Source organism: Tetrapisispora phaffii, chromosome 14 (assembly GCF_000236905.1).
Source record: "Tetrapisispora phaffii CBS 4417 chromosome 14, complete genome".
Taxonomy (NCBI): domain Eukaryota; kingdom Fungi; phylum Ascomycota; class Saccharomycetes; order Saccharomycetales; family Saccharomycetaceae; genus Tetrapisispora; species Tetrapisispora phaffii.
In genome coordinates, this window is record NC_016533.1 from 85,532 (window position 1) to 97,640 (window position 12,109).

Consider the following 12,109-nt stretch of genomic DNA (forward strand, 5'->3'; position numbering starts at 1 on the left):
TTAGAAATCAAAGACTAAGGTCATTCAAAATACTATTCAAGACGATAAAAACACACTCAAAGGGACAATTAGTGACAAATTTGTTACAGTCACAGGGGAAGCATCATTTCTCACCTCGATATATGTCATCCCAAACCGAATTGCAGCACAAGTGGTCTGCTGCAAATGTTAGAGAAACGTTTTTCAACTACTTCAAATCGTTAGATCATAGGTATGTAGCCTCTTCGTCGGTTATCCCATTTGATGATCGATCGTTGTTATTCACTAATGCAGGTATGAACCAATATAAACCTATATTTCTAGGTAATGTGGATCCACATTCCAAATTCTACAGTTTGAAGAGTGCATATAATTCTCAAAAGTGTATCAGAGCTGGTGGTAAGCATAATGATCTCGAGGATGTCGGAAAAGACTCCTACCACCATACGTTTTTTGAGATGTTAGGCAATTGGTCCTTTGGTGATTATTTCAAAAAGGAAGCGATTGCATACTCGTGGACGTTACTCACAAAAGTGTACATGATCCCAGTCGATCGACTATACGTGACATACTTTGAAGGTGATCCAAAATTAAATTTAGAGCCAGATCTTGAAACAAGAGACTTGTGGCTGTCGGTCGGTGTCCTTGAATCTCATATCATACCGGGAGCTACTAAAGATAATTTTTGGGAGATGGGTGAACAAGGCCCTTGTGGTCCTTGCTCCGAGATTCACTACGATAGAATAGGTGGAAGAAATGCAGCTCACCTAGTTAATAAGGATGATCCAGATGTTCTGGAAGTATGGAATCTGGTCTTCATGCAATTTAATAGAGAATCCAATGGCAAACTTATGGCATTACCATCAAAGCACATTGATACAGGGATGGGTTTCGAAAGGTTAGTGTCGATATTGCAAAATGTGAGATCAAATTACGATACAGATATCTTCAAGCCCATCTTTGAGAAAATAAGAGAAATTACAAAAGTCAGAGAATACAATGGGAAATTTGGACCAAATGACGAAAATGGTATAGATACGGCATATAGAGTGATTGCCGATCATGCTAGAACTTTGGTCGTTGCACTTGCGGATGGCGGTATCCCAAATAATGAGGGTGCTGGGTATGTATTGAGAAGAATTCAACGAAGAGGTATTCGTTATGTCCACAAATATATGAATTATCCAATTGAAACATTTTTTTCACAACTGGCTCCAACCATCATCGAACAGTTTAAAGACGTTTTCCCTGAAGTAGCGAAGAACCCTGAACATATTTATGCAATATTAAATGAAGAGGAAAAGGCATTCGCAAAAACATTGGACCGTGGAGAAAAATTATTCACCCAATATGCTTTAAAGGCCCAGGAATCAAGTGACAGAATGCTAAATGGTACAGATGTGTGGAGGTTATATGATACTTTTGGATTCCCTTTGGATTTGACACAACTTATGGCCTCTGAATTGCAGCTAAATATTGATAGGACCGGATTTGAGAAAGCTAAACTACAATCGTATGAAGCTTCGAAGAGAAGAAAAGACAATAAGGAAGCTGACCAAATGAAACTAAATATTCATGACATCTCGAAACTAAATGATGAAAACATATTAAAAACTGATGATTCCTTCAAGTATGGAAGTTCTGATATCTCCGGTAACATTTTGAGATTGTTTAATGGTACTAGCTTTGTGGACAAAATTGAGAAAGCTGACACAGTATATGGGGTTATCTTAGATAAAACATGTTTTTATGCTGAGCAAGGTGGTCAAATTTATGATACAGGATCAATAACTTTGGATAATAAAAATACAAGCTTTACTGTGCAAAATGTGCAGGTATACAATGGTTACGTCCTACATTCTGGTATATTAAATGAAGGTTCATTGGAAGTTGGAGACAAAGTAACGCTTTCTTATAATGAATTACGCCGTAATGCTATCAAGGCGAATCATACTGCTACACATGTGTTAAACTATGCTTTAAGATCAGTATTGGGGAATGAAGTAGAGCAACGAGGTTCTTTGGTCAGTGCAGAGAAACTAAGATTTGACTTCTCTAATAGGAAGGCTTTATCGCTGGATAACATTATGAAAATTGAAGAAATATGTAATGGAATAATACAGAGGGAAGATGATGTTTATTTCAAAAACATCTCATTAGAAAAGGCTAAACAAATAAATTCTATTAGAACTGTACCTGGAGAGGATTATCCAGATCCTGTTCGGGTCGTATCTGTTGGCCAGGCTATCGAAACTTTAACATCTGACTCTGATGGTCTAACTTTACCAAATCCAGTAGAACTTTGTGGAGGGACCCATGTTTCTAATACGCTCTTTATTGGGAAACTGATTTTAACTGAAGAAACCAGTATTGCAAAAGGAATCAGACGTATTTCAGCTGTCACTGGAGAAGCAGCAGTAACAGCTGAGAGATCTGCTATTGAGTTTAGAGATACATTGGAATATATTAGCAAAATAAAGTCGTTTACTGAAAAGCAACAGAAACTAAAAGAAGCAGGTGTTCTAGTAAACAAATTAGAAATAGGGATAGTAAGTAAGCATAAATTGAAAGATCAATGGGAATTAATGAACAAAGAAGTGAAGCATGCCTTGAAGTTAGAGGCCAAAAAACATTATGAAGAGGCGAAATCAATAGTAGAGGACTACTTCAAAAATAACGAGTCAGCAACATACTTGGTTACACATATTGCTATGCAAGCATCAATGAAAATCGTAAGTGAATTACTCAACCTCTTCAATAATCGGAAAGTCGATAGATCATTATTCATTATTATGGGTGATGCAGAGAAAGTCGTATACGGGTGTTACATAAGTGAAAGCGCTAAAACGAAAGGTGTTTCAGGTGAAATATTGATTAATAAATGCAATGATTTATTAAAAGGTAAAGGTGGAGGCAGAGGAAATTTATATCAAGGTCAAGGTAACACTATTGGCCAGGCTCAAAAAGCCGTCTCTTCATTAAACGAAATATTTCAAGAAGGATTGATGAGTAAATAATTAAAGTCGAAACAAATTAAAGCAAGTGTAAATAAATAAATAAATTTAATATATTCAATCAGCAATTTACAATTTATAATTTGTAATAAAAGTGTCTTATTTAAAATCTCCATGCACTTGGCAGGTTCTTCCATTTTTCAAAGGCTTCAAAATTTCCGAGATGGAAAATGATATTAATATTTGAGATGACCTGCTACAATAAAAATGTTAATATTTGTTTATATTGTTAATTGGATCATGTTGTTGCATGTATTGATTACATCAAGAAAGATCAGTAACGCATCAAAAGATTTTATTTATAGATTGTAAATTTAAAGTTCATAAAATGGTTCGTTTAAAGAGTAGATACATTTTATTTGAGATCCTATATCCAAACATGGATGAGTCTGAACATTTTGAAGATAATTTTAGCATGAAAAATATTTTGTTAAGACATAATAAGGTAACACCAGAAGAAATCACGAATAGAGTTATCATTCAAGACATAAGGCGTTCGTTACAATTAAATTTTGGCGATTATGGATCAGGTAAAGCCTCTTCCTTGTTACAGTTGAAATATTTTTCAAACATGACTTCAACAGGGATTTTGAGATGTCATAGAGAAGACATTGATTTAATTTTATCTGCTTTGATGTTAATAAAGAAACTTGATAATAGAATTCCTATTATTTTTAATCCAGTGAAAATTAGCGGAACTATGAAGAAAATCGAGCAGTTCGCAATCAGAAGAAGTCACAAGTTAATGACGTTAATGCAAAAAGATACAAGTGTAAGCATGAATATTTTTAAAGATGTCACTGTAGATGACAATAACGATTGATATCGATATAAAACATTGGACACAGGTCTAACAAGAACGCGCCTGGACCATTTGCATAAAATCAGGATAATATCTCCTCAGATCATATATAAACATAATATTAATCTAACTACATTAAAATACAATACATATAATAACTACTCTTTTCTCTTTTCCTGTATTCCAAAATTATCTTTTGTCTTAGACTTATTACCAGCATTCTCAGCTTCAGTAAATTCGATTGGACCTGAATTTGTTGAGGCTGCGTCGAAGGTTTTAGTCGACTTTATCCTATTTAACATATCTTCATCCTGGATTTGTTTATCTAATTCATTCAAATTTGGTCTATACAGACTGCCAATATCTTGCTCTGCAAATAGAGGATTGTCATATACTTGATCTTCAGACCTTTTAGAATGGGCATTTGCACCTTTAGAAAAAAGTCTCGAGTCATATGAAACTTGCTCAACTTTAGTAGCTTTTGCTGCTTCAAGAATAACCTTTTCTGAGATATCTCTTTTCTGTGAATATGCTAATTTCCTCAATTTTTCTGAAGTACTCATTTTACTGGTTCGTATATCCTTTTCTATATCTTGAGTTTTAGCCTTCCTAATAAGAGTTCTTGCTCTTTCAGCTTCTAACTCCTTTGAATCATTGCTACTGCCTTCGTAGCGTGAGTTCCTAGTTAAATTAGCATGCTCTCTAGCTTTGGCTGATAATAATTTCAGCTTCTCTTCCTTACTCTTGATTTCCTTTTCGGCTTCTTTTCTCTTTAATTCAGCTTTCTGTTTTAATTCATCTCTCGCAATACGGTCGGCATCCTCTAATGCAGTAGAAAGTGCAGTTAACTTTTCATTGACTTCATAAGGTGCTGTATTATCCTTATTATATCTTGCATCAAGCCTTAACCTCTTATCTAATGCTATGGTATAACCATTTGGATTTTTCCAACTAGAAATAGCTGCAGGTATATTCCATTGATCTCTTTCCTCTTTAGTAAGAACTTTCTTTTCAGTATTTCCAGCATCAGTTTTGTGAAAAATAGGAGTTTGATTATCTTCTGTTGCTGGAGCAACAACTTTCTTAGCCTTAATTGTATTTGGCTGTAATGGATCGGCAGCATGTTGAACTATCTTCACAATTCTATCCTTTCCATTTTTATCTCCCGCTGTTGATTTATAGTTTATTTCGTATGATTGTCGATTAGCCTGTTGAGAGCTTAATGGAGTAGATGATTTATTTTGGGTTTTGCCAGACAAAATCTTTTCAAAAACACCTTTGGTACGGAGAAAAGTCTCATTAATCTCCTGTTGAGTTGGCATTGGTGCCCTCACGCTAAAATCATTCTGCCTTAAAGGCACAAAATCGCTGAAGGTCGTACCTTTCCTAATATTTATATCAAATAAGTCATCGATCAAGCTTTTATCAGTTTTGTCAACGTCTTTCTTCTCTGTCAATTCCTTAACAATCCTTGCATTCCTTGAATTCAGCGAATTCTTATCCTTTGTTGTGGTAACATTTTTATTCCTAGCACCATTTACAGGCTCCGGTAGCAAAGAAGATAATAGTAGCATCGATTAAATATATGTACAATACCCTCTTAGAAGAAATTTTTATTCTAAATTAGGCTCTAACGTTATGTTTCATACTTTTTAATTAAGTGGTTTTATACTAATATTTCGTTCATTTCTGTGGGTTACTTTTATGTCAATTTCCCGATGAGCGATGGAACTATAAAAACCTTTAAAATAAAATATTATATAAAAGAAGCATAAAGAATATAATGTAATATTACAATAGTAACTATGATATATATATTCAACGGTATATGATATCAATATTTGTTATTTAATTTTCATATACAATTGAATAATTTATAATTACCTCAATTTGTCAAATAGTTTCGAAGTTATCCGTGACCTCGTCGATTCTTTAGGAGTTTCCACCTCAAATCTAGCTAATTCGTCTGTATTCATTTCTCTTAGACTAGTTTTAAATGCAAGACCTTCTTGATTTCGAATATATCTCTTTCCGTGCATCATTCTCACTGCCGGAGGAGGATAATGTAAAACTTCTGGTTTCTTGTACCAACCTTGTTTCTTTGGTTTGGAGTTTTCCGTAGCGGGCATTGGAGGAACACCAGTGAATCTTACCTTTTTTAACTGGTGTGTAATTTCTCCAATTTCATCAGTAGCCTCAATATCCTCTTCTTCTTTATCAATTTTCTTATTTACAGAATCGTCCTTTAAAGTTTCGTCATGAATATTCTTATTTGGAAGCGTTCCATTAACTTTCAAGTTTTTGTTATTTGTAATAGTCCTTTCTGATGTGGGTATTTTTTTCTCTAAATTATTCAATGGCATGTCTTCTTCTTCTATTAGTGTTGCTACCGTATTGTCCACTTTTTTATTAGCTGTTTTATGCGATTGAAGTGGTTTCTTTTTTAATTCAATATGATTTGGTACTGGCTTCAATTTTGAATGTGAAGCTTTTGGATTATCGTAACTGTTGCTGTTTTTAATCGTATTCACTCTCCTAACCAGGTGGGTTGCAGATTCTTGTACAACTTTTTGGTTTACCTTTGAACCTACCTGTAAAGAATTTGAACGTGAAGGTAATGGAGACATCCCTTTCTGTGGTTCAGCTTTAGTGAATGCTGACTGTAAAGAAGACGACCTCTTCCTCGAAGTAGGTTTATTGGATTTATCTAAAGCGATCTTTAAGCGTGAAGCAGTTGAGTTATTTCTTTGTTCTCCGACACTTCCACGAGATAGATTTGGCGACTCCATTCTTGAACTTGAATTGCTTCTAGAATTAGTTCTAGATATTTGAGGAGATACTATAGGAGATCGCAAATTTGGAGACATGACACTAGCTGGTGTGCCTCTAGATGAATTAGATGTCGGTATATATGTCGATGTCCTTTTGCTTATAGTTCTTCTCCCAGTCGTCGTAGTTTTGGCTAAAATTTCTTGTTTAATTTTCTGTTTCTCCCGCTCAATTTTTTGCTTTTGCTCAACACTTGCCAATTTATCTACAGCTCTTCTCTCATCTAACATCTTTGTTAGTTTCTCATCATCTAAATTTTTTAGATTAGGAATAATAGACTCATGGTTTTGAATGTATTGACACATCTTTGAAAATTCTAATAAGATTTCGATATTATCTTTCAATTTAAGATATGATTTTGAAACATTGATCTGAAATGACTCTATAACAACGCTCTGCTGTACTTGAAAGGTTGAACTCGATTCTGAATAGTATTCCAAACTTCTTATGAGTGCATCTATAAAGAGTTCACCTGCCAAAGTACAAATATCTTGAATTTTTAATAGCAACGTCTCAAAATCATGTACATTTTCTGATTGTAATAATGTTAATTTATTATTGAGATATTCTCTATTTGGTATATATAGTTGCCTTGTCATACTAACAAGCATATATTGGATGTTCAGTATCCTAAAGAGAAACGCATATATCCTATGGATTGATTGCTCCCAATATGGCAATTGATTCTGTGGATCTGCAATAGGATTTCTATTTGAGGAAAATGTAAGTAAAGCTTTGTAATATTTTTTAAGAGGAACAAATAATTTATCTTTTATGCACAAAATAAACTTAGTTAAAACTTGAGATTGAAGTTTGTGGAAAGTTTCTAATGATGTGTCATTTTCTCTATCTTTTATAAGGACAGCAAAATCAAGACAAAGACTGATCTCTTGGGGGTTTATTAAATCGTCGACCGGCCGAAGATCTAGTGTATTCACCTTTCGAAGTGTCGTGGAAACTTTCTTTCTTGCTCTTTCTGCTTTAGTTAAACTTAACTTACTGTTGTAAAATTGAATTGCATTTGCAATTATCAACTTTAATGCCTGCAATGCTTTCTGTTGTTGGTCATAATTGTACATATTTTCTTTAAAAGATTCAGCAACGTCACATATATCAGGGAATACTACTTCATAACTGATAGAAGCACTTGATCTAACCAGCGGAATTTCTTGGGTTTTGCATTGTTTTCCTTCAGATAATAACATATATCTTTTCCTTAATCTGGGATTGATATTAAATATTGGTCCTTCAAATAATGGTAATATGTAATTTACTAGAGGAATAATCAATTGTTGTGGGTTTACTTTTAAATTTTTTTCAAGATCATTCAATACCTTCTCTGCTTTACTCAATTTGTTCAATGCAAATTGGTATTGTATAATTTTGGAGTCATATGCATCGAAAGTAATAGCCTCTTTAAATTTTTGACCAGCTGAAGCACTTGCAGCAGCCTTCGCAAACATCTTAAAGATTTTTCAGTCTCTGAGAAAAAGAATTTGATAATAATTGATATGCTTAATCGTTTAAAATGTTATCTCACTGAATTGATTTAAGTTTTATGCAGTCAATTGTGCGTGTGGATTTGTCTAAAGTGAAATGCGAGGATTGTTTCAAATCGAATAAAAAGAACGATATTATTGAAATGAAATAGGATTTATATGCTTCGATTCAATATCAAATATTATTTAGATCAATCGATCATCTGAATTTCACATCTGAGGTATCTTTTAAGTAAAAATACTCATTATTTAACTTTAAATTCCATTTGATGTAACCGTTGTTTTTTATATTGTATTCCTACAACACCATCCCTTTAACGGCTGAAAAATAATTTGAAGGCGATAAAGCTTCGATATACATTTTATTAAACATATAACCTTATAATAAAGATTGAATATCTGAATGTATTGGGAGTATATAGCATTGAATGTGCACACCGATGCCAATGAAGGAAATAAATAGTATTAAAGCTTTTCAGATATAAATTTCACTTCCTTAATTCTTATCTAAATCTCAAGTTAAACCATTGGAAATGAAATATTAACGTAATGTTTCTATGTATTTATAATGTGTATTTACATTTATATTATGAAGTATATGCAATTTTTTGTTGTACCTATTTAGAATAAATCTATCATTGATTTTTATTGTTGATTTTATTAGGTATTCTAGACTAAGAACACAAAATGTGATTACGAACTGTTTTGCAGTTCATACATGCTGTTCCATTTGTGACAGTAGAGTTAAATATGGATTGAACTTCTATTACCAGTATCCGATTTCCTATTACATTTATTTGTCATTAAGTAGCCATTTCCAAACCATTTCTCTCTTTTTCTTTTGAAGTTTTGAGTGATCAATTGAACTTTCTCCTCTCCAAAAATATTTTAATCCCGTTTTCAATTTTCCTAGAAACGTAGGTACTTCTTCATTTGTAATTTCATTTGCAAGCTTCTTATGCTTTGTAGATAGATATCCAGAATGATTATTCAACATGGTAATTTTGGTCACAGATCTCAATTGACGGAAATTAGAGCGAGTGACTACTATAGCAAGAAGAGCAGATAATGCCACGATACCTCCAAATCCAAACATACTCTCTTCAATGAAATTCTCTAAATTCATACCGTATAATGCAGGTATCAACGTTGCAACCGTAATCCCCAACGTATATATAGTCACTTTTAACTCTAACAACATTAAAGCGTTTCTATTTGCATCCAAAATAATATTAACAATTTCTTCTGTTGTTCTAATATCCTGTAACAATGACTCTGCTTGTTGAACGTATTCGTCACACTGTGTATAATATGTTTCCAACAACATTTCTAGTTCTGCAAAATCATCATCTTCTGTTTTTGGTGACGTTAAATACATATGTGCCAAATCATCATCATTTTCTAATAACTCGTCTAGTATTTCTCTTATTAACAACGCTTTCTGATAATACAAGGTTAGGTATTTTGACTTAATTAACAAATCTCTTAGCTTATCTCGATTCACTTCATTTTCCAAATTAGATAAAATTCGTCTACAAACTGAGGAATGCAACTTAAATTCTGTTTCTAAAGAACTCATGATGTTTATGAGCATACTTTCCAATGCCTTATGCTCATAATATTGTTTAGATAAATTTATGCTGCCAGTAGGAGATAATATAGAACTGGAAATGATTCTATGTGGCTCCGACAATTTTGCTTCTAAATCATACATTAATATACCTAACTTCATTGCAGAATCAGGATTTGTTGTATCAAACACATAAACTTTGTCTTTACATATTAACGCTTTGATATAAAGCATATTTATAACAATACAATTGGATTTAACTAATATTGATGGAATGACATCAACTGAAGAAGTATCGATTTTCCTCAAATCTCTAGGGTACAAATGATGTTCTTTTAAAAATGACCATTTAGCAAACTTTTGAGATACAGCAATAATGTCGCCCTTTTTATTAAAAACAGTACAAGAAATGTATGCATCGTTGGGAGTAATTGGTTTTAATGCTAATAGTTGATGTTCTAGCGTTGGCAGTAAAGTATCTATTTTCTTTTCCAATGAACGAGAGTTTGGCTCATCGCTATAATACCTTTTAGTTAAAACCTTTAATTTGGTATTGATTAAGGCAGGTCCACTAGTTACGTGTAGTCTCTGGACCACTGTTGGAATTTTCATATAGAGAAGACCATGTCGAAGTATGCGTGATCCAGCAGCATTCATTATGTAACTTTTTTTGCAAAAATGTTTGCAGATCTAACAATTCCAATGATAGTGTGAGGATAACCAATAGATATACAGGTAACGAGCTTTCTTATTTTCCGTAGTTTATATGAGCTAGAATTTTGATGATTGTCATTATTAAATAAATATACACTTTCAACCTAACAATGCAATCTATTTTTTAACCTTGAATATCTTCTTAGTTTCGCTTCTTTTCTTGTGGGTTATATGGAGGAGGGTTTACCTATATAGACGAGAACGAAAATATAATATACGTAAATATAAATAAGTTATAGAAGAACGAAATCTTAAAAGCATAAGAACTCGATTTAATATTTTATATAATCAATAGTTTGATGGAAAAAAAGATTATAACTTTATTGATTTATTTATTTAGTTTATTATTCTCTATTTATGTTTGTGTTTGTAATTATACTTGAAGAAAGAACGATGACATGCATGTTGATTAACTAATCAAAGAACTTTCTTGTTGAGGAAGGACCGTATATTTCAAATCTAATGGCAGGCAAAGCTTCTTCATTCAATAAATTCAATCTTTCCTCTAACGTGTTGTTCACTTCGATTTTTCCCGCAGCATCGGAGACAATAGCACCACCAATTGAATCCTTTGGCAAGAAAGACTCTGATACAGAAACTTCAACATCTCTCTTTGAAATTTCTTTGTATTCCTTCTTTATATTATCAATCAATCCCAATACTAATTTAGAGTCAGATTCTTTCACTCTAATGACGATGTCAGTATCTAATAGTCTTAAGGCGGCTTCGACAATCAAAGATAGCAAGACTTTTTTATATTCACCTTGATTTTTTGATAAAGCGATTAATTTCTGTTTTGTTACTTCACTGATTTCATTCAATATTTCATCTTTTGCACTTAAAATCTTTAATCTGTTTTTATTTTTAACTGTAGATTTATTAATTTGTTGTTTTAATTTTAATTTCTTTAACTTATCCTCGAAATTTGAATCGATATTAGATATTTCTGTTCTTAAAATCGAACTTTTTTCGATTTCATATTCCTGATCAGCCTTTAATTTTATTTCCTTAGCCTTTTCCTCAGCTTCCTTCTTAATAAAAGCTTGCATCTTATTCAACTCATCGTTGACTTGATTTGGTGTTAAAGAAGTAATAGCAGCAGACATTTTTTTGTTTTCTATTGTTTCCAACTTTACGACGACCTTTTGGTTTTGCTTGGCACTGGTGTCTCGGAACTAAACAAGATCTTTAATTAGGAGAATGTCTTCCACGAATTAGCACTACACTTAACTATTGTACTAAAAAGATACAACTATATATATATATATATATATATATCTGAAATTTCAATTGTGAATAAATGAGAAAAAAAAGTGAAGAAATTACAGTTTACAATAATGAAAAAATTGGAAAATTACAGTCAGACGCCATATAGTACTCACTCACTACCAATATAATATATAATATAATATGCAATATACTATGTATATATGGGTAGTGTGCACTACTAAGACAAAACGCATTGAGAGATGAATATAGGGATATCGCTATCTTGCACAGCAGATTGTCTTTCCTTCCATCTGGTTGCATAATAAACCACACACAGAGACACGCGCACAGAATGTTGTTTTTCACTATAAATCCATTTTGGTTGCAACGAGTTTGTACCGTCCCTATACGCACATCCGGGTAACATTGATGCTCTGTTTTTCGTCGTTTCCGCTCCCACACACAATCCACATGACACTATATATATATATAT

At 32.8% G+C, this 12,109-nt stretch overlaps 6 protein-coding genes across 6 annotated transcripts; 2 read left to right on the forward strand and 4 right to left on the reverse strand.

Annotated features, from left to right (window-relative positions):
* Window positions 1-122: 122 nt before the first annotated feature.
* Window positions 123-2,996, forward strand: TPHA0N00450 (uncharacterized protein; the record flags this gene model as incomplete). Its single annotated transcript, XM_003688211.1, has 1 exon — window positions 123-2,996. One exon carries the CDS (start codon window positions 123-125, stop codon window positions 2,994-2,996), a length of 2,874 nt encoding a protein of 957 aa, XP_003688259.1.
* A 325-nt stretch (window positions 2,997-3,321) lies between these two features.
* POP5 (RNA-binding protein POP5) lies at window positions 3,322-3,816 on the forward strand (the record flags this gene model as incomplete). Its single annotated transcript, XM_003688212.1, has 1 exon — window positions 3,322-3,816. One exon carries the CDS (start codon window positions 3,322-3,324, stop codon window positions 3,814-3,816), a length of 495 nt encoding a protein of 164 aa, XP_003688260.1.
* A 137-nt stretch (window positions 3,817-3,953) lies between these two features.
* On the reverse strand, window positions 3,954-5,369 carry PRP45 (mRNA splicing protein PRP45; the record flags this gene model as incomplete). Its single annotated transcript, XM_003688213.1, has 1 exon — window positions 3,954-5,369. The coding sequence occupies one exon, from the start codon at window positions 5,367-5,369 to the stop codon at window positions 3,954-3,956; it is 1,416 nt and encodes a 471-aa protein (XP_003688261.1).
* Window positions 5,370-5,675: 306 nt separating this feature from the next.
* Window positions 5,676-8,087, reverse strand: GIP4 (protein phosphatase regulator GIP4; the record flags this gene model as incomplete). Its single annotated transcript, XM_003688214.1, has 1 exon — window positions 5,676-8,087. One exon carries the CDS (start codon window positions 8,085-8,087, stop codon window positions 5,676-5,678), a length of 2,412 nt encoding a protein of 803 aa, XP_003688262.1.
* Window positions 8,088-8,916: 829 nt separating this feature from the next.
* Window positions 8,917-10,350, reverse strand: MRS2 (Mrs2p; the record flags this gene model as incomplete). Its single annotated transcript, XM_003688215.1, has 1 exon — window positions 8,917-10,350. The coding sequence occupies one exon, from the start codon at window positions 10,348-10,350 to the stop codon at window positions 8,917-8,919; it is 1,434 nt and encodes a 477-aa protein (XP_003688263.1).
* A 470-nt stretch (window positions 10,351-10,820) lies between these two features.
* Window positions 10,821-11,513, reverse strand: VMA4 (H(+)-transporting V1 sector ATPase subunit E; the record flags this gene model as incomplete). Its single annotated transcript, XM_003688216.1, has 1 exon — window positions 10,821-11,513. The coding sequence occupies one exon, from the start codon at window positions 11,511-11,513 to the stop codon at window positions 10,821-10,823; it is 693 nt and encodes a 230-aa protein (XP_003688264.1).
* Between the last annotated feature and the right edge of the window lie 596 nt (window positions 11,514-12,109).